At 41.5% G+C, this 25,055-nt stretch overlaps 1 protein-coding gene across 3 annotated transcripts in view; it reads right to left on the reverse strand.

Moving 5' to 3' along the window:
- The window catches only part of enox2 (ecto-NOX disulfide-thiol exchanger 2), a 172,746-nt gene that overhangs the window by 64,222 nt on the left and 83,469 nt on the right, over window positions 1-25,055 (reverse strand). For 2 of the 3 annotated variants that reach the window (XM_030101680.1, XM_030101689.1), the window contains one exon: window positions 24,879-25,025. In XM_030101680.1, the coding sequence (XP_029957540.1) occupies window positions 24,879-25,025 (147 nt within the window). Of the gene's footprint in view, window positions 1-11,238; window positions 11,442-24,878; window positions 25,026-25,055 lie in introns of those variants that run through there. The other variant, XM_030101698.1, reaches the window with a different exon arrangement.

Here is a 25,055-nt window from a genome sequence, read left to right on the forward strand (position 1 = left end):
GCAGGCCAGTGGTTTATTGTCATTCGTCTGAAAGTGATGGACATCAATTAAAATCAAAGTGAAGCATGCGGTGCAGCGATGGGCTGGACACTGTGTCACTCAATGAACTGCTTATTTTTTTTTTAAATTACGTTGATTATGGGGGAGTGAAGTGAGTGTCGATCATGATACTGACCCAGGAGTTTTAACTCGGTAAATACAGCAGCCTGATCTGAGCGTGGATGTGACGGGACTCACTCACCACCGCAGAGTCTCGTGCTCAACAAATGCCTCTCTTGTTGTGACAATATTTACATCAAAAATGACAAAGCCCGCTTTCAGTCATGAATCCCAGGAAATCGTCGACACCGAGAGGAAGTGGATAATACTGCTGACACAATAAACCAACAAATTACAGCTGCTCCGCCACGACTCCAACAAGCTCTGCACAGCAAGAGCAGCTAAACGCCTAATTTCAATTCCCTTAATGAGTTTCATCACTGGGTGTGAAATGAATGGCTCAATGCTGCGGTTGAGTCTCCTAAAAATTCTGCACGATTAGTGAAGATCTCATGCTAGCTGACATAGAAGGGTGCGTGGCCATCCAAACCCGACATGACTGAACAGACATCAGCGTTTATCGCAGAGGGATGAAGTCTCACTGAAAACTTGGCTGATAAGCAGATTACTTGTGGTAAACAAACACTATTCCTATTGGTTTATCAGGAGCTATTTTTATAACAAATGGAACGGAGGCCGCTGTATTTGTGTCGGCGTTGTCAAGGAGGAACATCCGCTCGTGGACGGGAGCGCGGCTCTCCCCTTCCTTATCAGACTGAGGGGTGACAGACAAGAACAGATTGCTCAGATATCTGGAGGTAAGGGGAAGAGGGACAGGAGATAAAAAGCATGAAAGGAGAGATAAACAGGGCTGTAACTTCTACACACATCAATACTATCAGCATGGTGATGATGTGATGTGTTCAAGGAATTTACAATGCGGGTTGAAAAAGAGCGACGTGTTTTGAGGAAACAAGCAGTCCACTCTTTTTTTGGTTCTTCTCTGTCCTATCACCCGCTTACGTGAGCTGTTTTTTTTTTCTTTTTAATTAGCATGTGTTAAGTGATGATGACTAAGTGCTGTAAGATGTTTCACATTAAAAATCTGAACTTTAACTGCAGCTGTAAGCGTTCAGTTCGATGCTCGTCAAGCTGCAGGAATGCAGTAGAACTGTAATTGTAGGAAGTGGAACAGACAAAGCACTTTCTGCACCGACAGTCTAACTGATGATGAGCCTAAACTCATGCTACCTTGGTTTCCAGTGAGGTGCTGAGGTCTAAAAATGATATAATTCAGACCCTTTTCACCACTCTCAACAGCTGAAGCAAGAGCCATGTTTACCTGACAATGTCTCATGTTAAAATGTATTGTAGTTTCATATAGATCTCGCGTTTACACAGCAGAAAAGCTGAAAATGATGTAATTTTGCCATTGAGCCACTAGTGGGAGCTGTTATTTAAATTGTAATTAAATATCTTTCCAAACTGTTGGATTTTTAGAGGCTCCGAGCAGCATTGACACGTAAACCAAGAATCAAAATACAATTAAAACTAAATGAAAATGATATCATATAAATGGTGCTTTAGTTAGCTTAGCTGCGAGTTTACAGCATTAAGTGTTACTAACAGAACAAGAGGAGGCTTTCCTCTTTCTGAGCATCAGTTAGCAATGAAAATATTTATCCGGTGTTTCCTCCACTAATTGCCAGTATGATTGCCACCATGTAAACAACGTGCCTCCTCATCTGCTCCTACATTCTGCCCTGAGAGGATCCTAATTATAATAATACAAAGCAATTTCTCTATCTAATCTATCAGACTTGTCAGTTCCTCTTGGTAAATAATGGAACGTGATGGTGGCGGCTTTTTTTTTTTTTTTTTTTTTCTGAACACAGGTGTCTTAAGTGCTGAAAAAATAAACTGAAAAAAGGGGAAAAAAAACGGTGGGCCTCTGCTCCTCACATAGATCATTTTAGAAATGTTTGCTAAAACCAAGAACTCTAACACACAGTGGTCTCTAAATGAGGTGGACAGGCATGATGGTGGTGTTTTGTTTTTTTCTTTATTTGACGGGAACCAAATTTGTAATTGGACAAATAGAGCCAGTTCTTAGGTCAATGACCCAATTCTTTCTTATTATTTCACAGGCACTATGCACTAAGTTTTACAAAATTGCTGACATTTCCCCCCTAACTGAATGAAACATCATAGACACAGATAAGCACACAACACAACACGTGGCACAAAATAAGCCGGGTCAGGTTCTATGAGCCAACAGTACTGGGGACTACACCACTGGCTTAATTTCCTGTTAGCGTTGGCCCACAATGACTCATTCCAAACTGTACTCTCGTATTTTAACTCCCTCTACAGAAAAGCCACCTTCCCCAGTACTCTACAAAACCACAATCATAATAAGAAACCACCACAGTGCCAGCCCATCTGGGTCTTAAAAGGAATGCTAAATGGCACTCTGGTTGATTTGAGATCGTACCTACAAGCCGCCGGTGATTGACTGACATTAAGTGCATCCTCTTATAAACTTCTGCTGTCCTCACTGAGGTTGTCTTCAATACTAGCAAAGGCACTTGCGTCATGAGCTCCAGAGAGTTGATTTGAATTGTTAAAGAGGGCCCGAGTTATATTCCCCAAGCGATGACTCATGAGATGAGACAAGAAAGCCAACGGAAATTGGAAAGATTTACTGAAAGGTGATTGAGGGAGGAAATATCATCTTGTGCGGATTTGTGCGCCACGGTTCCAATCCTATATTTTTTACAATTGTTTAGAATATGAATAAATACCAGAACTGCATTAAAAAGGTTTTACTTTCCCTGTAAAAAGCAGTTCATTTCAGGCCAAGGCATTTCATGCATTGCTCTTTTCACTTCTGGAGGTTGACGAACAGATTAATCCAAATCTCTCTAATCATCGAAACCCAAGCCGTCCTGCTGCATGTGGGAGAATAACTGCATGACTGACGGGATTGCAGCACTAATCTTAATGATGTCACCAAACAGCTGCTGCTAATCCGCAGGAACGATGAGTTCTCGGAGACAGGGAGTTTCTTTAATGAACGCTGTTGTGGAGAAAGCCTGACATCCTTCTGTCCACACTGACAGCGGCGGAGATTTGCCCAATTACATCGCGGCAAATTATTGTCCTGTATTTCTGTCACACCTGGGTAGAGAAAAGTGGTGCAGCTGGGAAATTCGTGAGACAAACATTCCGGACGGGAGTGGAGCTTTGTGTCTCTTCTCTCATTTGTTGGCTTATTAATCTGAACATGCACAATGAATCACTGAAGCATTGTATAATATAAAAGTCTATTGTCATTTACTGCCTTATTAATTTAAACATGCACAATGAACCAGTCATACACTACATAAAACTGGATGAAGTCCAATGCAAAATATCTTTCCACAGTCTTAGCCAAGTCAGTGATGTGCATTTCATTCCAAATATCTATCTCACATTTACGCTGCGCCCGTTGGAAACACCGAGACCTACAGATCTCATTACCGAGCAAAAGAAATTGCTTCTCATTTTAATGTGCAAATGATGTACAGCACCTATTCCACTGTCCTGGAGGGGGTAGATGAGTGTCGGCAGCAGACTATGAAGCTGAAATATTTTCAAACTGGCCAGGCTGTCACATAATTAAAGAGTGATTTGTGAGTCGGCAATCTAATGGCATAAATGTGAAGAAACAGACTATTACCAGAACATCAATCCGGAGTGTAATAGGAAATCTGATCACTTTGAAAAGCTGGCGTTGAAGCATGCGAGACCTAAATCACCAATTCATGTGATACACATGCTTAAGTGCCTGAAAACATACCGCCCTCGCAGAGACGGGCCGTGTTTATTCCTGCATGCATTTACTGTACAAGCAGGCAGAGCTCAATAAAAGGATCCTATTACCTTTATTGGACAGCTCGCACGGACCAGTCTGGAATTGACTTTAACGCAGTAAACCTCATCAGCATTTATACAGACATAAGTGCAGGGCAGACGGCGGTGACAAGAACAGAGACGCAGTGTTTGGATTTCATTGTGGATGTGTCATTATATATGCAGTCTTTTGTCAGCACCAATTACATTTTTAATTAACCGACCATGAAAAATAACATAATGAATATAATGGATCTGTTTTTATTTATTATTTAAGGCTTACTCAATTAAATTTATTTCTGCCTTAGAAAATCATACAAATAATTGAGTCTTTCTTTTGGTGACCTTCAGGATATTAACATATCTCAACAAAATGTTCATTTCGTAGGTGGGCACATTTGTTTTATCTATATTTTATGAAAATATCCAAAATAACACTCTGTTGTGACATTTTCATTTTTCCTCAAGCCTCTAAATGTTACATGTTTCCATGTAACTCAACATACGCTCATTAAAAATGGATACTGAATTCATATATATGAAAGCACGTATACAGTCCCTCCTCAGCTTTCTGGATTTCCCCCTGGGAAGGCTTGCATTGCTGTTGTTCTGTGTACGCTTCATTCTGTAAATGTCTCCACTGCCGCGTTTCACACGTCAACAGGACGCCACTCATTCCAGGCTCAAGTGGAAAAAGAGGAACCGTACAGAAGCGCGATGGCGTTCCCGTGGACGGGGCTCGGTACCTCCGGAGCCTGAGCTGCACCTCTTTCTGTGTGGGAGTGTAAGTTTGGGGTCTGGTGGCCTGAAAAGTAAACAGCTTGGGTGCAAATCATCAAGCCTGACAGAAATAAGGGTGACACATTCCAGTGAGAGCAGTCACAGTTCACCGACGCTTGAATGGTGGCGCTTGTATGGCCACAGACGATAGGCGTTAAATCTTCACCCCCCCCCCCAGCCCCCACAAACTCACGCTGTTACAATCTTATGGATTTCTCCAAAGACCCATGGGAAACCGATTCAATTAAAATTTCACATTCTTGATACTGAATCCGTATTTGATTCTATATTTTCTCACTGCTCTCAGCCGGATAACTATATATTAAACAAACTCACTCAAAACTTATTCTGCTTTGATGTAACCATTTAAAGATATTACTACTTTTAGCGTGTCTGATTAAAAGTAGGAAGAAAATTGAGCCCTTCATGAGGAGTAATTGGGAAGAAATCCTGCAGCGTTTTGGCAAAGTGAATAATTCCACATCAATACGACAGCAATGTGTAAAAACTTAGCTTGTAATTGCTTCACTTTTCTCCGAAGGAATCCATTGAGATGTCAAAACCTTGGTGTTACGACCAGTGAATGAAATGAGAAGTCCAGGCCTATGTGCACATTAATTTAACCCTCTGTCATCCGTTATAAATAACGCCTGAACGTAACTTGTGACTAATAATCTTTCTGTTCAAGAGAAAAATCTGTCTAATCTTTGATCAAAACAAACTGATACACATTTAAAAGTTTATTCAGGAAGCCGCGCTGATACTTTCGGCTTCAAACAATATGGAACAAGACAAGACCGACTAATTTATACAACTGTGAAAACAAAAGCGGTACAGAATCTCTCTGCTCCTGGGAGATCTTCAATAGTTCTCAGACAGAGTCTAACAGTTAATGAGAAGCTCTGTAGTATCCCACGTTGAGTGAAAATCTCCACGCAATGCAATGCAATCTTAAAATGACTAGTTAGTCTTGCCTTTCTCGTTATATCCCAAGATTTACACCTATTTCAAATAAAAGCAAAAGGCAGAAAGACAAAAACAAAAAGTGTCACTGAAATCTGCTCAGGTTCAATCTAATGAGGCCTGGATGTTTCTGAAACTTCTACCAATTATTTCTAGCCAGTTGATATTTTACAGCATCTGACATGATATTCAACCTCTCAACAGATGAAACTAGCAAATTCAGTTCAATTAGTAGATCAGAGCCTAAACCGGGGTGTCAAACATACGGCTCGTGGGCCAAAATCAGAACCAGTGAAGATCAACCTGGGTCGATCATGTATGTGGCCCCTGAAATAAAATGTGTTGAACAGCCTGGACCTAAACTGAAGAAATCAGATTTGATGCATGGAATACAGAGTAAGTGACGCAGCTGTCTCTCCCTAAAGTTTAATATTTCAGAGTATCTCCATCCAATAAAAATAAGATCAAGTGTTATGGAAGGTGAACCGAGTTTGGTACGAGACACTGAAGAAGAAAACATATAAACCATCTCCTCTGAATGGAAGCCAACCTCCTCTTCCTGGATCATTTCCAGCTGTGTAGATTTATCATTGCCATCTTACCGACCCGTCATTTTAAGTGCTTTTAAAGCTTGAGAAAAAGCCACACGGCAGTGCGATTTATTGTCGATGTCAAAACAGAGAATGCAGTGGTACAAACAGGGCACACAGTGTCTCGTATATTTCAATATTTCATAATTCCACCAAGAAAACATCAGTAACACTACAAAGCCCACCATTGCTGGATTTACTATCAATAATGAATAAAGCACAGACAACAAGTTAACATAGTGCATTCAGAATTGGCTCAGTCACCCATATAACATATGAGATGAGAGTCTAATGAACTGAAGGAAAAAAAGAAAAAGTCCTGGAGAAAAGAGCAATAAAAAAACTACTAAAAAAAAAATGCTTGGCAAGTAGAGGCTGATCAGATGGCGAGAGAATATATGGAATGTTTTGAGAGCAAAACAAAGCCAAGGATCGGACTGTACTATAGTACGAAACTCAGAGCTCTTTAAATCTGATGGGAAACTCCAACAGCTGTGCACTGTAATTGATCCCACATGTGTCAGCCACATAACTCATCTTGGACAAAAAAAAAAAAAAATCTCTGTGCTCTCTTCTGTGGGAGCTTCGTAACCTAAAAACAACAAGGAGGTGAAAATGGCACTTCTGGATTAGCTGTTTAGCACCGTGACGTGTAGTTTGATACCTCGATAAGAGAGCTGGGACTCGGGATTTGTTTCTGGTTCCACACCATGCAGCAGCTGTTTAAAGTTCACTCACTAAACAGGGGTTATTTAAGTCTGTGTGAGGTAGAGAGGGGTCTGTGCTCAAAACCCGGCTCACCACTAACACCTTTATGACACACACACACACACACACACACACACACACGCCACCGTATTTGATTGAATACAAATCCTGTCGACGGTCAAAACTGAAACAAACTGGAATGCTGCATGAAAATGTAAATGACTATGGAAAAAAAGAGGTTATGAAGTGACTAACTATGTTCATAATATCCACAAACTGGATGGTTTTAGGATTGTATGGCTGTAAGTTAAAGAAACTATCCTTAAAAGCCCTTTCTGATCAAAGTTACCAAGATTATCTGCTTAACAAGGGATTACTGCAAAGGCAGTTGGTCATGTTAGTTTATCCACCCCTGTCTCACTGTACTGAAATAAAAACATGAACGTAGAAGGCCAGCTGGAATTCGTACAATGGCTTCAAATATCCACCAAAAAATGCAGTACATTAAGCAATATTCCGCTCGCTTTACGCTACAAGACTTTAACTTCAACAACAGACTATTCTGAGAAGAACTTCATTAAATCGCTCACAGAAGGAAACATTTGTTTATAATGCAATTATCTCTCGTCTGTTCTGTACTGCTGAGACCTTCCTTTCATAATATACTTTTCCTTTTCTGCGTTTGTCACTTATTGCTCTTTAATAAGGTTGTGTTTATCATTTATCAACACAGCGGGGACTTTGGAAAGTAGTGAACTGCTTCATATTTCTTTTCACTCTCCTTCAAAAAGGTTTCCCTCCGCTCTAACCCAAACTTTAACATATGAAGGGCCAATTAAGCTGCACAACTCGGACTTCTTGGTGAATTGTTATGAAACAAAAGCTCAAAAGTGAATCCCTGCTTTCAAGATGAACCCTTTCAGGAGAGTACAGAGGAACTGAGAAGAAAGTGAGTGTCATGGAGAAATCCCCTGCCTTCTCCCTGAAGACTCGCTGGCAGAAGTCTCTGGAGTGGCCCAGTGTGAAGTTCGGAGGGGCCTGATTAATTTTCTCCTCTGTGCTGTCAGTGAGTGCGTCTTTTATCACTCCCACAAGAACATGGAGGAGAGAAGGAAAGCATACCCAAAGTGAGGATTATTATGAGTATTTAAACAGTACGGGGGCATGTGTTCAGCTCTTTGTACAATTTCATTAAAATCAGGGAAGACAGGAGGATCTCAAGTGGATGAATGAACGCAGAATACGAATGGAATAAAATGAAAAGTCAAACGATACCTATGAAAATACCAAGATGACAGTTTAAATTCTAAAACACTGAGGCTCTGAATCTGGTTAGATCGCAGGAAACTATTCAAGAACCTCACGACTTTTCAGGACAGCCTATGTCCAGTTAGCATCCTCGTAGGAGTCGGTGCTGTTTCACAAGTCGTCACTACACAACCGAAGCCTTGTTTAGGACAAGAGACGCAAATTGAATGTGTCTATTGACGCCTGAAGGACAGCCTGACAGCCAAAAAAGAAAAACAATCCGTTTTCTTTCTTTGAAGTTTAAACTGTCAGAACGAGGGACCAGGGCCTCAGTTAACAAAAAAAAAAAAAAAAAGTTTCAATCGTGTCAGTCTTTGTTGTGGTAGCAGAGCTTTCCGTCTTCATAGCTTGTTATATTATGCCATGCCTGGAGAGAGAACATCTTTGATGGTCATGGTTAATCAGCAGCTGGAAAAGTCCTCAAGCAAATTGTGAAACAATTACAAGCTTAAAAACTGACAGTCTTTTTCTTTTTCCTTTTACCCTTCACGATGTGGCCTCCTAAAAATAAAGTGTCTGTAGAATAACCTTGAAAGGCGACCGTTTCACATCTTTTAATTAGGATTTGGACAATCACCGCTGTACATCACAATAAGTTACTTAAGTTTAATTTGTTCAAAGTGTGGATTAATTCATATTTAAATTCCCTAAATTATCTTTCCTCTACAGCAGAAGTGGCACACAATACCAAACGTTTGGTACTTTTATTTCTGTCCTTTTTATATCACTTTTATCCAACTCAGTGTCACAGAGGGTTGAAGACAGTCCCAGGTGACACGAGGTAGGAGTCAGGCTACATCCTGGACAGGCTGCACGTCCGTAACAGACAAAGATACCGAAGTGTGCTTAGATTAGGCCAAAGTCTTTGCTTAAAAACTGCCTGGACACTGTCAGAACATCCTTTAATATAACTTTAAAGTTTGAGGAGGCTGAGGCCCTATTTGCATGACATTTTCAGTGAAAAAACATTGCTTTTGCATTTTCACATCATTAGCGTTCCGCGTCTATACATTTTGTAAACAATGCACACTTACATGGAAGAAAATGATGTATAGTATTTTTCTATGTTGCGTGCTGTTGGTTGTTTTTGTAATGAAGCGACTCACACACACATGCGCAGAGAAAAATAAGTTATAAGCATGGACATTGGCGAGAATGCAGACATTCACATGGACGGACGATCAGCTTCCATTGCTATTCCAGGTGACTCAGCTGTAAAACTAAGAGGTCCCAGGAGAATGTGAGTCAGGACACTCTGAAGGCTGCCAGCATTGTCACTGTCCATCTACTTGTGCAGAACTATTTACTACGGCCGTGGTGCACAGCAGCGTTTTCATATGGTTTAAATGTTTTCAGGCAAATCTCGAAACCTTTCAAGAGATCTAAAATCCACCGTATAATCTCCATGACAACAGAGAAATATTTCCTGTTGACAAAATCCCACCCGAAAAAAAGAAAAAAAACCTCTGAAAAATACATTCCTGGGAGGCCAGGAATGACTTCTCAATACTTTCCAAAGCTTTTTTATTTATTTATTTATTTTTTACTGATTAATTGATGTGTGATGGGATAAAATGAAAAGAAGAAGTCACTGTGACTACAAGCCGCAGAAGAGCACTGCACATGCAAACTCTTGGGATATAGTGGGTTGCATTTCTGACTCTCAGTACGAACTGTGGGTAAAGACATTTGTCTATCCAAGTCACACACCCACACACTCATCCATTAGGCAAACTCTGGGGACTGCAGCAAGCTTTGCAGAGCGCAGTTTGTCCAGCAGCCAAAGCTTCTTGTGCTTTCCATTAACTAAATACAGAAGCATAATTACTTCCTGAAGATCTTCCAAAAAAAAGTGATGCAGCCAATAGGAAGCAATGCTCTCCGGTTCAGAGAGGACAGAAGAGAGGTAGGGTTAGGAGAACAGGAGAAACTTTATTCTAAGTGTTAGAGGGTATTAGTTACGAAGATTTCCAGACTGAGGACACAATAGTGCAGAAATGTCTTTATCAGCACTTCAAGCGCACACCCAGGAGATTTGAGGCTACTTCTGCCAGCAAAGCATCTGTTAAATCTATGAGTATAGCCGGAAACATGACAAAGTGGCCTGAAACTTCAACATGGAAAAGTGTCCCAGATTCCGCACAGTCAGTTGTACATGAAGAGAGAACTGTTGTACAAAGCCGTGTTTAACATTGCAACATTAGTACATTGAAAACCTGAGGTGGAGATACCCCCAACATCCCGAGGAGGCTTTTTGGACTCTTAATTATTGCATTCAATTGGAAGGAAAACTGAAGACAGATGGATTGCTTGACGGAAATGTGATTAAAAAATGTTGTACGACAGTGACCAACGTCAATGTGTAGCTACTGGACGAGCAAACAAGCTGGAGTGCTACAGCAGCTATCCGATCTGAGTAACAGATTAATTCTGCAGCCCCCAGGGGGAAAAAAAATAGAATATTCATCAAGTTCTTAAAGCAGTCATTCATTTTAAAGTTAGCTGTTTAATTAAAGCAACAGCTTTGCAAAACCCAAACAACAACCCAACAGCAGTCTGATTTGAATTTCACTCGAATTGAACCTTTGCACAGTAAAATAGAACTTCACAGAACTACTGGCATGCAGTTTTTTTTTTTTTTTACATACAGATTTTTCAACTATCTTGAATGCATCTTGAACTCACAGTTTCATTATAATAGTAATAAAAACTGTCCAAAGCTTCTAAATAACAACAAAAAAGTAGAATGTGACCTTTCTTACAATTATTGGCACTGTTTTCTAGTGTTAGCGGAGTAAATGTTGATTTCAATATTCAAATTGGTAATTCTCTATTTCACAAGTTAGTCAGGGACATTCCATCAACCCTTGATTGGAACCGCTTCCCTGGAAAACAAGGTCCAGGCCCTGGATTTAGCCACGTCCACCCACTGACTCCTGAGCTGTTGCCATCTTACCATGCTGCCGACTGCTGCTGCTGCTGCTGAAAGTGACAGCATCTTATCAGCAGCTGCCAATTACAACAAGGGAATCTTATCAGCGGTAGCCAATTAGAACCGGGGGAGTTGCAGTGAGAAAATGTCAACAGCTCAGTGAACTCGCCGGAGCTCTTATCTGGCCACGCCTCTTCATCCAGGCGTCTCTCGGTGAGTGTGTCATAGTAACGACTGACACTGAAGAAAATGTGACAAGAAGAGCTGCTGGAGGAAGAGCGCAGCTTGAAAAGTGTGAGCCTCTTGGAGAGACTTCACAATTCCTGAGAACTGCAATAGTTTAGTTGTTTCTTTTTTCTTTTTTTTTTTTTTATAAATGATGACTAGTGAGGCTACAGACCTCAGCTGTGTGTGTGTGTGTGTGTGTGTATGTTTGTATTAAATGCCTCAGTTTACAGAGGATACTTAAAACCAAGACATGACACTACAGACAGTAAGCTCCATATGAAGAACAAAGGAACAGAAATCTAACATCACAGCTTCTGTCTCGCTTTCAACAGACCCATCTGAGCCTCCCAGTGAAAGGATCAAGGTAACAGGGACCACAACAACACCACGAGATGTGAGAGATGTGAGATATCCTTCTCAGACTGCTTACAATGTAAGAGATTATCTCATTAGAAAGCACCAAATCTTGACATGGATAAAACCGGCAATATGGAATTCCAGCTTGTGAACATTTGCTCGCCGAGGAACCGATGTCATGCATCGGCATGTCTTTACCAAGGGATCTGAAGACCCGTAACCGGAACAAATGCATCGTTTCTGTGTTCCTATCCGTTAATACAGTTCTCATCTGATTATATTTTGCCCCATAATTGATGGTTAAACTTTTATTCACCCAACGGTATTCCTGATAAATTGTTATCCTATTGCTGCGAGGATGATCGGTGCTTCAGTCACACCTCATTTAGAAGTAGAAGATAAGATGCTGCAACCATTATTTTCACTGAAGATAAATACGCAGGCGATTTGCTCTATAAAACATTTCAACGCATAACTAAGAAGCTTTTTCATCTTTTTCACAGATTAAAAGCAAGTCCAGAACATAAATATCCTGTCAAATAACAATGAATTCCAAGACAACAACAACATCAAAGAATCACAGCCAAACACTTCAAGCACAATTATATCCATCTGGAATGGAAATACGAATGATATCATGACATGCAGTTTGATTGAGATTTATGGTTATACTGCAAGTGCTAACATTTTAAACACTCAGCACCTAGAATGTGAAGAAAAACATCGCCACACATATTTTTGTGCAATCAGAACAGTTTAACTAGCTCGAGTAAAACATTAGTACACAAACAACCCAAAAACACGAGATGCAACTAAAGGAAAGCAAATATAGTGACAAATGGTCGCTCTCTGGCAGTAATACAACGTAAACACCTTGGCTGGTGCTCCTCAGAATGGCAACAACCAATCAACATTGAAGAAGAACGAGGACGAATCAGCCCTCCGTGCGTTTACTGCCGCCCCGATGGCTGCGAGTGTGGACAGGACCGCCGCTGTCACATGTCATCATCAGCTGCATCACTGGTCTAGAAACTTAATGGAGACACATAATAGCACGGACTGGCTTTTAAGACCACGGACACAATTCTAGCGAGCGGTGACCTCCATGGAGTCACGGAGCATTGAATGAATCATGGTCTGGTGCTTCCTCAAGTAAGGCCCTCTGTGGATGGAGGTCATCACAGTCATTTCGGTTGACCATTTTTTTTCTCCCTCCAATGGCGGCCTGGGTGACAAGACCCGTGAGAGACAGAAACACAGAGCTTATGGAGGACAAAAAACAGTGGATGCCTGGTAAGCCCATTTTCCACTGGCCGGGATTAGACACAACAACACAGTCAAAGCATTTTCTAAAGCACTCTGTCCCACTGTAGAATCACAGCAGACATTCACTGCCGACCACCAATACTGAGGCTAAAAGAGGGAACATGAACAAACCAACGCCATATTGTCATGGAACTCTGCCTATGCATTGATTGAAACATTGGTGTATTCGTCTTTATGGAAACCATTCTAGGCAAAGCTCCATCATTTCACAGCAAACTCATTTCACAGTTTATTTGGCATCTATTATCCGAGCTGAGAAGCTACTTGGCAGCAGAGACGAAGACATGAAGACCTTTAACTGACCAAAATAAAGCTCAGTTTATCAAGGAGGAGTGGACGGATTTAACAAATGTAAGAAAGAAGGAGTGTAGGATTGTTAGAAAAACTCACAACAACAAAAGCTTTCTTCCCAGTGGCTTTGACGAATGGCTCAAACACGGTTCCGGTCAATGCCATTACAACAAAGTTTGGAATTTAACAACCCTAATCATCTGGTGAGCTGACTTCAGATTAAACCCATTAGCCCTCCTCATACAACACAAACACCTGAGGGGAGAGTGAAGCCGTGCACAGGGGAGAGACGTCAAAAGGCTGCTAACAAAGCCACCGCTGTGTTGATACAGTCATCAGCATGCCAGAATACCCGGCGGCCCGTGCAATATATAAAAACTGACACTTCAAAAACAATTGTTTGATCCCAGTGTACAGTTTGTGAAACTCCTCAGAACAACAGCTTCCTAAATTCTTCGTTTCAAAGGGCTCTTTTGTGTTATCAAACTCAGATTGAATCCTGATTTCGATTCTTTTTAATGTCAATCTACATTTATTCACAATAGACTTTCTTATCCTTTTTAGCCAAATCACTGCACGCTGTGATAATGAGACATTTCCAACAGAAAGCCGCAGGCCTTGAGCTCGCATCACAGGTTCAGCTGCATGTGCACAACCAGATGAAGACAGTCTCCAGAGGCGACTGTGAAAACGGCAAGCCGCAGAACTTTTTGAAAATGCTTCGACTCCATGGAAACGGGGGAAAACAACTTTTGAAAACGCTCCATGGAAACCACAGGAAATGCTACTTCTGACTCCCAGTTCATATTCTCCTGAGACTTGGTAGATTTATAGCTGTCCCTACGAATGTCTGTATGCTCAAGTTCAAAGCATATCTGTGTGCATGTGGTTCATTATAAACAACCAACAGCACCAACACGTTGCCTGTCAAGATAACTTCATCACTTTCAGCATTTCTGCCGTGTCCATATGAACAGATATCATTTTCAAAATGTTGCTATGAAAAGACTGAAGTTTTCCTGAACCGAACTATGTGCATTTTCACATTAAACGTCGTGTAAATGTTGAGTTAGTCGCATGTGCCTAATTAAATAAAGACAGCCTCCTTCATCATCTAACTATTCTATCTAATGTCCTACAACCATATCGTCTTCTCAGACGATGAGGATGGATGAAGAAACAATAAATGAAAGAGACGCAAAAAAAAAAAAAAAAAAAAAAAAAAGATAAACCCAGAGAAGTGAAAGCTGCTGCAAGAGAAGGGGTTTTAGTTAGCGTATAATGACACATTGTGGAAGCAGAGTATATCTGTCTTTCTCAGATGCTCTGGGAAACTCCGTGAGAGAGAAAGAGAGACGGAAAAGAGAGAGGAACATCCAGCACTGCTGCCGACTTTCCCCTAATCCATCAGGCTTCTCAAACTGTGGACAAAAGGTACCTGTATGATGTAATTTTGAGTTTGTCTTGGCAGGCAGAAGTGAGATTGTTACCCTTTAGAAAATGGCTCTGAGTCAGAGAAGGTGACTGAATAAAAGTCAGGGATCATTGCAGTAAGGAAAGGCATTAATAAAGACATTCAAGAGAAACTAAGAGTGAGAGTCAGCCAGGAAAATCGGGATAAACCCATTTTTTCCATTAATAAATAAGAGATAAAATTTGCAACCCAAGCGATTGTTATCCAGGAGAAAGCCACGGTTTGCAAACTCTTCATCAGTTGTGTCCATATAAGATCACATACACTGAAACCCATGTGGAGTTTGGATATATACTTCTCTTCTGAGCTATTTTTTTCCCTCAAAGTATGTTGGCTTTCTCTTGATAAGAAATGAGGCATACAAATAGAGCTCTGCTGGTTTCCAGGCTTGCATACTCATGTGTTTCCCCTCAAGGAGAGAACACATGATAAGCCACAGTTCAGCTCTCCCACGGCATTACAGGTTTTCCTCAAACAGCAGTTTGTACCGTCTGTCAGAATGTAAACCCACTCTCTCCCACTTTCTCACCTGACGTTTCATTATGTTGCCTGCTCCTGAACAGCACTGACAACGACAAACAGTCAGCAGGAAGCGCGCCGCTGTTGTGGCGGTGCATCAATAATAAATGGGTGGCACCCTACATCTGCACCTGAACAGGCCTTTAGATGAACACTGAGTTACAAGGATGACAGAGCACCCAATAACACGGAGGCTTCCTCCTCTATAACATAAGGCTATACGGTGAAGCAAGGGATTCCACCAAGATGGAAGATGAGAAAAAAACATTCTTCACATGTGACTCAAACCGTGTCTTTACAGGAACAAGATGCTTTATGATCAAAGTGCCTTGTTTTTATGTGTTCATGAATTTCATATTCAGATTTGGCCTTATCTGGCAGCTGCTGCTTTCAGAAAAGTGACAACCGCAAACTTTTAAGGTTGCTTTCAACCAAGTCAGGCCTCCTGCAACTGCTCAGTTTGTTCCAGACTGTGACCGCTGTGAATCCATTCAGCTGCATATCTTCATCCTACTGCTCCCATGCTGCGGCAGCCCCCTCAGCCTGGGCGGAGGACATGGTTCAGATTTACTGTTGCTTCCTTCTTCTGTTGCTGACATAAGGTGAGAAGCTAACACCACGTTGGTATTTCATGCTGCTAAGCCCGTTCTAAACACAAAAAGGTCTCATTTTCAGTTATAAAATTGGAAAAAGATGATTTCTAAAGTGCGGATGACTTTCCATAACCAGTGAACGTCTATCTATCATGATTTCTGTATTGCATGTAAACACCCTGCAATTTTATTTTTAACTGATGCTAAAAAAAGAAGAAAGAAAAAAACTGTGTAGAGCCACAGACTTATAACTATTCGATGAGAAATTTTATCTTTAGATATCTTGTTTCTACTGGAATAATCTTGGCTTGAATGTGATTATTTACTGTAGGCGCACTCCTCACAGTTAGAGAAAGCTGGATGAAGAAGACGGGGAGGAGCACAGGAGACGTTCCACACGTTGCTTTAGAGCACTAATGTCGGACAGTGAGAAGCAGCGAGCGTGGATCAGTTAACCCGGCTGGAGGCTTCAGGAGAAGACAGGAGCGAGGGGAGGGCGGGATGGATGGATGTATGTATGGATGTACAGATGGAGGGAGAGGTGTTGGTGAAGGAGGAGGGGAGCTGCAGGGATGTCTGTGATGGACGAGCTGCTGTGAGCGCGGCGCTGGCTAAGGACAGGGAGATTCCTGCAGATTCTCAGGGGGGACACAGATGAAGGAAAGCTCAGAGGATAAATAAAAGATGCTCAAAAAGTCTCTTCCGTAGCTTCCCCCCCCCCCCCACTCGCTTTTATAAACTCTGCCGCAGCTCTGTGTATGTAGAGGAGTCAACATGTCTCTTCCTGCTGTATAAATTGCTGTCATGTTGCATCAAATCACTGCATTCATCTGCAATTACCACAGAAAGGAGGCTTTGTAACGAAGGCCCAGCAATCTTATGGTACAGTTTAAATCAATTCAAAAAGCACCCGAGGTTAGCTAAAACCAAGTTTGGGTTCATTTGCAGTGGAAACAAAGCTCATCCACCAAGACAATATAAATAATTCATCTGGTAATCCGGCCTATCTGGGAGAGCATTTATTCTTTGGTGTTTTGGGGCCGTCCTAGACGTGTAGAGATCCGACAGCCGCTGGTGGCTTTATGAAAAACACTGCAGATAAAGCTTCTCAACTGCTTTTACATTTGTAATTGAACCATCTGAGCCCTTAAATCTCAGGCCGGCCCTCTCTGTTAGAGAACATGCACTCAACAAGAGGAAATGGCAGATTGTGTTTCAACTGAAATGAGGGCGGGGGCGGGGACGGTCGAGACGCAGAGGAAGTGAAAAACAGATTACAGACTTCTTCTGAAGATGTGTACATGAGTTTGTTCTGATTTCCCCACAAAATCATTGGCTGCTATAGGTGAAGTGTCAAATAAACCACTCGGGCTTCATTCACACGATGACATTCTCAAGTGAAAACGGGAAACTTTTTTTGTTTCTCTACAAGAAACAAGACAAAAGTGCTCAGACGCCCTGAAAACACAACTTTTTCTTAAACCTGTACAAGTTTCATCGTCATGTAAACTGGGGAATATGTGACTTTTCTGAAACGCTGTTTCTGCACATGTACACCTGGAGTTGCTATGGATGCTGTACTTGAACTTTTCAGACAAAATGCACTCAACTGCTGGTTGAATCTGAAAATTTAGAAGAAACCACAAGATTTTTGTTTTTTAGACTGAGTCGATCCTGATACAATACTGCCAAATTCTAAAACTGTCTGCTGCAGGAAATGGGTCGATATGAAATCAATTTACCAGGAAGGCTGAAATGATAACCCAGCTAAATAGAACAATTATTTGACCGTTTCCTTGCGGCAAAAAAAAAAGAAAAAAAAAAGGGAAGCGAAAATTCCATCTAATTGTTTTTCTTCTCTGTTGCTGTGCTTTAAAAGAAGGTAACAATGAGAGGAAGGTCATGTGCAAAGCAGTTCTGCCCCGTTTGCCTTGATTATGCAGAAATCTAAAGGCCTGACAGAGATTTCTGTTTCTTTTCTTTAAAAAAAAAAAAAAAAAATCCAAATCCTTCCAGAGCATGAGCTTTGCTCAAGGCTTTGCCATTAGCCTGAGTCTACAAACACGCCAGAGCAGAGCGTCTTCTGGCACTGAATTATTTAGACACATTTGTAGGCTTTGCAAGATGGAGGTGAAATGGCGCTAAATCCCCTGACCACAGCGGCAGACAAAGTGGCACTGAGCACAACGGCACGATTTCAAAAATTATAGAGGAGCGAAGTGGAAGAAGTCACGGAGAATCACCTTCAACATTAAATCCCCTACCATCATTATCACTGGTAAAGGCGATCATAAATGCAGGATCTGATATCACCTTCTTTGATCTTCATCAGAAGAAGCCCTCTTTGATCCGATGGTATATAGAACTATTTTAACTACTCGTAAATGGCCTGATCGTGCGCGCTCAACCAGTTCCATGGAGACGTGCAGGCGTCTTCCTCTCCCGAAGCAGCAGTAAAGACAATTGAACTGTTATGTTTTGACTGAAGCCCAGAAATCCTCAACGGATAAAGAAGGGCGGGCTCTCTGCGGCATGACATGCATTTCAATCACGGCTCTCTCCCAGAGTTAAAAGCACATATACAGTACTGAAATAACACACGCAGGCTGGCAGCTGCTCTCCTCAGACTGAACGCCGCAGACTTTCTCAGTCATTAGCCTTTATAACCCCATGCATGGCTGCTTGTGAACTAATGAGTTCATCTCCAAACGTCAGTCTGTGTGACTCCCATCCATCAGCATCACTCTAAATCTGGCCTGTCACTGTGTGGCCTCAGCATCACACAGGCTGACATCCAGCTGTAGATCTCCCCCCCCAGCCTCAGCAAACAGCAATCACAACAGGACACTGACACACACACACACCTCAGTGGGACAATGACACAGCCGTATATTTCCATGGACCATCATCCCTGACAGCTTAAGTAGTCCAGTGCATTATTTACCTTCCAACAGCTCTTTGCATGGCGGGTCAATGGCACCGCATTAGTTTTTTATGCTCGAATCCATTACTTCCCCCCCAAAGAGGCCACAAAACAGAATACCGGTAGATGTCGTTTCAGAAAGTGTAATAGCGTGCTTTTTCACATGTGGAAACCACGTGCAGTTGCTGAAGTGTCTTTCATTTCGGGGGTTTGGTGTTCTACAAGAGAGAAAACCTGTAAGTCTGACACCATTTACCAGGAGGAGGCTGGAATAAAAAGTACACTCTCTCACAGACCTTGGGACTGATAAAATGGTTTTGGACAATCTCCAAGAGAAACCCAGACTGCATGTGAAGGACGCATTTCGCGAATAACTCAAATCAAATTAAATTAAACATCAAATGTACTTGTGTACTAATGCAATTGTTTTGAATCTAACAATGAAGAGAAGCATCATAAAGTCGTCTCCTGGGACAGTTAGACTGTATAGAGTTCACCAATGCAGCACAATGCCAGATGACACTGATAAACTGAGCCGGGTTTACTTTAACAGCACTGTGCTGGTTTTTCTGGAGTCCCCCTGCACTGACACATTACCTGGACTGGCTCCACTAACTTTTTTTTTTTTTTTACAGGCCTAAAGTCTCTGTTAACACAACGTTTCTGCAGCTGCGGCTGTGATTACACTAAACTGTTTATACCACACTGACGGTCTACATTGGTGGACTTGTTTATACCTGTCCACTCGCTGCTTGCAGCCATAAATCCTGGGCTGTACAGACCTTCGGACATGGCTGGACGATTAAATTTACATCAGTTGAGACCCTCATCGCTGTGCAGGCAACGAAGGTGGATTTTTTACTTAAGCTTTAAAGTTTCAAATGAAGCCAGGTCAAAAAGAAACTTACGTTAAGATGAAGTACATTTCGATTTCAAACGATTACACAGATATTTATAAAATTTTAATTCACACATGATTTATTTTCTGCATGAGTCTATAATTTTACCATATTAAACCAAAGTGAATCACATCTAAAGGAAAAAATGGAAATAAAACCTTGGTGTTAGGCCTTGTGGAGACATAAATATCATCAGCTGGTGAGGGAAAACTAACCACAGTTAATATTTTATTTGTTTAACAAGCTCCACAGGGGCATTTTAATGTTTTGCCATTATTGTTACATTTTCCTTGTGGGACGTAGAAATGGATGCACATAAATCCCATCCTGCAACATGCTTTGGCAGCAGGTTGCAGTTATCTGAGAACCATCTACCTACAAAACATGTATTCTTTATTTCACTACTTTAATGACATTAACCTTTCCCCTGCAGAATCAATAGCATTTTATTCAATTTCTCTTTTAGCTTCCACTAAAGGTTAATGCATAAGAGATTGGATCGGTGAGAGCACATTTCTTTTATTGGCAAAAACGACGCGAGAATTGACATTTGTGTTATAATTTAATTAATTGATTTTCATGCACAGGGAAGAACAAAAAAAAAAAAAAAAGAAACGTGAATGAAGAGTTTTCTTTGATGCTGCATCGGAAATGCTTTGGATAAATCCATACACATAATCCTCGGTGTAAAAATAAAGCTCAACTCTAATCACTACACAAGACTTTTCCTGTCAAACAACCTTGTTATAGAGGTACCGCTACTTCAAAACAATTCAGGAAAAGACCAAACGTTCTCCTTCATGAGGCTATTCCACACAAAGACAGAATTCAGTGGAAGCAACGGAGATGTTAAAGTGTGGCAACGGGGGGAGAAAGGTTTTCTTAGCAGGTACGTATAACAGATCATTTCCTGTCCTGATGTCGCACACGTATGTTTTGGGCGATGGGAGCACATTTCCTCCAAGTTGTTTTCAAGCTGTCTCATTGAAGACACAATGTGCAGGATGTTAGTTAAGGAGTGCTGCAGGCACTGAATGAAAACACACCTCATTAGCAAAGCAGACAAGACCTCCTGCAGCCGTGGAGCTCCTCACTCTCGCTGCTTGAAAAATGGCTCAATCACAAATACCGCTTTAAAAGAGAATTTTTTTAACCCCCTTTTTACAGAAAAAAAAAACTTTAGAATGAAGAACTGCTGGTTTAATTTTGACAATGAAATAGTTACTTTTAATTAACGACCAGCCAATCGACATATTGATTGAATGATCAACAGAACCAGAATCCAGCTGTGATTGTTACTTACATGCATATTTATACTAAGATAAGACATACTGCTTTAATAAAAACACAAAGATCATCTCAAAAGCTCATTGTCTTCACCACCTGCAGCTGCAACACAGCAGGAAAAGAAGTGAAATGACCATTTCTTACTGTGTCAGGAAAATCCTGAGTCAGGAAAATCCTTGCTGTGTGCTTGAAGCCCCAAGGCAGCAATTATTATGGATTGTTAAAGGCCAGACAAATACACATAAATAAGGAAAGACAATGGCGAAGGAAAAAAAAAACATGGAAAGGTGAAAATGTCTCCAATGCCAGTCAGAGCACTAAAGTGTAATGTTGGATTCTCTCAGCTTTTCAGTCCCATAAACAGAAAATCAAGTTTTTTTTTTCCCCCCTCTTCTAACTACAATTAATAAACCTTCAAGTTCAACCTAGGAGGCATGATTTCCACTGGACTCCAATTTTCTGTAACTTTCTAATGAAAATATGTTAGTCACACTCTCGGTGTGAAGTGAGTGGATCCGGATAAACAGCGGCGATTTGGCGAGTGAGCGGACAGAATATCAATGGAACTTCAAACATTTTCCTCCGACTGTTCACAAGAGTTGAGGGCTCTTAATTACTGTATCTGGCAGTTTGTTGTTTGGCGTTTGGTGTGGACATTTAAAGATCATCGCTAAATAATATATCAGCGGGGCGTCATTAGGGCTGGAATGACTGGAATTCCTCAAGGGCCACGTCAAAGAGCCAGCTTGTTGCCTTCTTAAATTCTTAATCGCTTATTGAAAGAAAATGCAGCTGTGTAATTCTTAAGAGAAGAATAAGTGTCGTTACGGCTGCTTGCACACATTGCATGATGGATTATCAAGTGCAACAGCAATTGTAATGAGAAAAATCTATCCATTAGGGTCCCTTAACGAGATTCAATCAGTACGGCTGGTAATGAGTCGGTGCTCTATCGGCGGGCGAGGACCTGACGGAGACGGAAGACGATGGGGATGCAGACAGAATCAAACCCTCCAAGTCAATAAAATCCACTTCCCCAGCTGCCCGGGACCTCCACTTACCTCCAGCTCCTTCAAGGGGGGATTCGGCTCGGCGAGGAGCATTACCTGATGGTCTCACGTCAAGGTGGGGTCGAGTCAAAGCTCATCCGGAGGCGTAATTGCCATCAGAACGGTGACATGTCACGAGTGTGCTTCACAGCTACATGCGTACTTGTGTTGATGGGTTATGGCAAAAGCACAGAGTCACTGGGAGCGGCTGGATTTGAGATTTACAAACGATGGCTGCCTGCGATTCTACCTGCCGGGTCCTTTCTGACAGTGAGACTGAAGACATTTCTTCATGAGGCTTTTTCAGTAACAAATAATACAAATGTAAATGAAACATAAAGATGTAAATGCAGCAGTAGTCTCTCAGCCAGTAATGAGTCCAGATGAAATAAATGATGTTCATTTATGTCGCTTGTCTGCTGTCGCTGACTGATTGAGAAAAATGTCAACACAGTTCCCGAAGATTGATTAAAGCTCAATGCAGACAATTCATGTACAATACATGAGCCTGGAGTGACTGTGGAGCTATCAGCGGGTGGAATCTGACAAACTATTCAGAAAAATAAACGCCACTGGCAAACACCGCCTCCCGTTAATCCTCCGTGTTAACTGAACACACAATGATATTTATTCGACTTAAGCAAGTAACTTTCCTGAAGCTAAAAGCAATATCCTATCATAAGGAAATGCATTCGAGCAGCATGATGTTTAGAAGAGTCACCGTAGAGCAAAAAGAGCCAGTTTGCATGTTTCCTCAGTATTTCAGATTCAAATACATGCTCACTTAAGTAACATGATATTCGAAGCCCCCATTAACACGACAATGGATACAGCCAGAAGCAGAGCTTTAATCCACTTCAGAGCTCATGCTAAAAAAAACCTGAGCTTCAGAAAAAAAAAAAAAAAAAAAAAAAAAAAAAAAATCATTCCACGAGAGAAATTAAAACTCTTCATTATTCTCACTTTCTCAAACTTCGGAATATTTCTGCCTTCAATAAAGTTGTTTGAAAAAAAGAGAGCAGATGAGCACATAAAATATTCTGTTTCTGTGATGACAATGGCAGAGGAATCCTGCACTGGGTGTACTGACAGAGTGATTTTGCATAATATCAATGATACTGTTACTGCAGGATACGAGGCTTGTGGTGCTGTAGAGGGAAATCTTACAAAGAGGCTCACAGCTTATAAATAAATCAGAATCAAATATTCAAAAGACTGCATGTTTTCCTGCATTTACACACAACTTCTTTTCACAAAGGGCTGCTGCATACATTTTTGACAGAATCTGCGAGACAGTTGACACTTGCAGCTTTTTGATAATGTAAATTATAGCTTAAATGTGTTTAAATGGGACGAACGTGGGGAAGATTCTCCTGGTCACGTCTTGTTCTGAATGGAAGTTTTCCAAAAGGAAATTGATTTTTTTCTCTTTCAGCAGCTAAATGTCACTGAGACATCACACCCCGGCAGTGACGGTGCGCCTCTCTTTTCGGCTCGAGTAGATTTCTGTTGATTCACTCCGTGCTCTCCAGGTCACTTAAGAACTGCCGTCAGTCCTCCGCAGACCAATTTAACACCTCATTTGTAGTTGCAGCTCCTTAACACGAACGGTTTGAGTTTTCTTTTTTATCTAAAACAACACTGCGCACTCATCACTATGCCTCTCACAGGCCGGTTTTGGCCCATGGACCTTATGTATGACACCCCTAATTTAAAAGAATCCACCCTTTCAATCACGATTATTCGTTTCGCGATTATCTGTGATGCATTGCCCAATTAGGCTTTCACGTGGTCAATTGACGCGGTGAATTAAAATGAAATGAAACGCTACCAAGCCGTGAACTCTTCCATGTGAAGATGTGACGAAAAAGATGGGAGCAGTTGATTAGGCCAGCGCTAATGTGTATAGCGTTAATCCTGTCCAATTAGCGTCGCAAAGAAAGCAAGGCACATGAAACCTCTGTGTTGAGGCTTCTCTTTCTCTCTGTAACTTACAAAGCAATTAATTAGTCAGTCCTTCTTTAATTCTTTAATTAGAAATTCCTTCTCTAATTTGACACACTACCAGGCAACCCACCACTTACTCAAATTACGGTTTACTCACAGTGGCTTCTTTCAAAACAAAAGAACAAAAAAAAAAAAAAAAACAACAATGCATGTGCAAAGACATTATCTCTCATTGTGTGTTCCTGCCTGGCTGGCAGGTCAGTGTTTAGGCGACGGGTCTGAAGGCGTGCTTGTGCCGTTATTGGCAGGTGGAGTTGGCATGATAACAGACAGCAGGCAGTCAGACACACACACACACACACACACACACACATGCATGCGCGCGCACACACACACACACACAGCAGAACAGCTGCCTGACCTCCAAAGAGGCTCGACAACCAGAGCCTGAGGACATGGCAAGGTAATCGAAAAAAAAAAAAAAAAACAACAAAGATTGACCTAAGCTGCTTTTTCTCTTCCCCATACTGCCACCAAATAACACGGTTATGCAACAATTCCCATAACAGCTACTGGGGGGGAAAGGATCAAGCAGGAGAATCTCGTGGTGGGAACATGAAGCTCGTTGCAACAAAGCTCTCCTGATTGGACGGAGGCTTTACAAACACTCGCATTTAAAACTTGACATGAGAGCAAAGTGGTGTGGATTTGAGAGCGCGGCGTTATCCTGCAGCACCGGCGCAACACTTCTGAGAGAGCTGTTCTCGATACCTGGAGGCAGGCTGGCTCGCTTTCTCTTCTTGCTATTCTCAGTAGTGTTTTCCAAGGGTGGGCAATCAGTCACCAGTGGTCCGCTTGAACCGTTGAACTGGAGAGGGTCGTTGTTGGTTGACGGATCGAAGGGCAGAGTGTTGAGTCCTGGAAGACAGACAGATAGAAGCACATTCT

The sequence above is a fragment of the Salarias fasciatus genome, chromosome 2 (assembly GCF_902148845.1).
Source record: "Salarias fasciatus chromosome 2, fSalaFa1.1, whole genome shotgun sequence".
In the NCBI taxonomy this organism is placed as follows: domain Eukaryota; kingdom Metazoa; phylum Chordata; class Actinopteri; order Blenniiformes; family Blenniidae; genus Salarias; species Salarias fasciatus.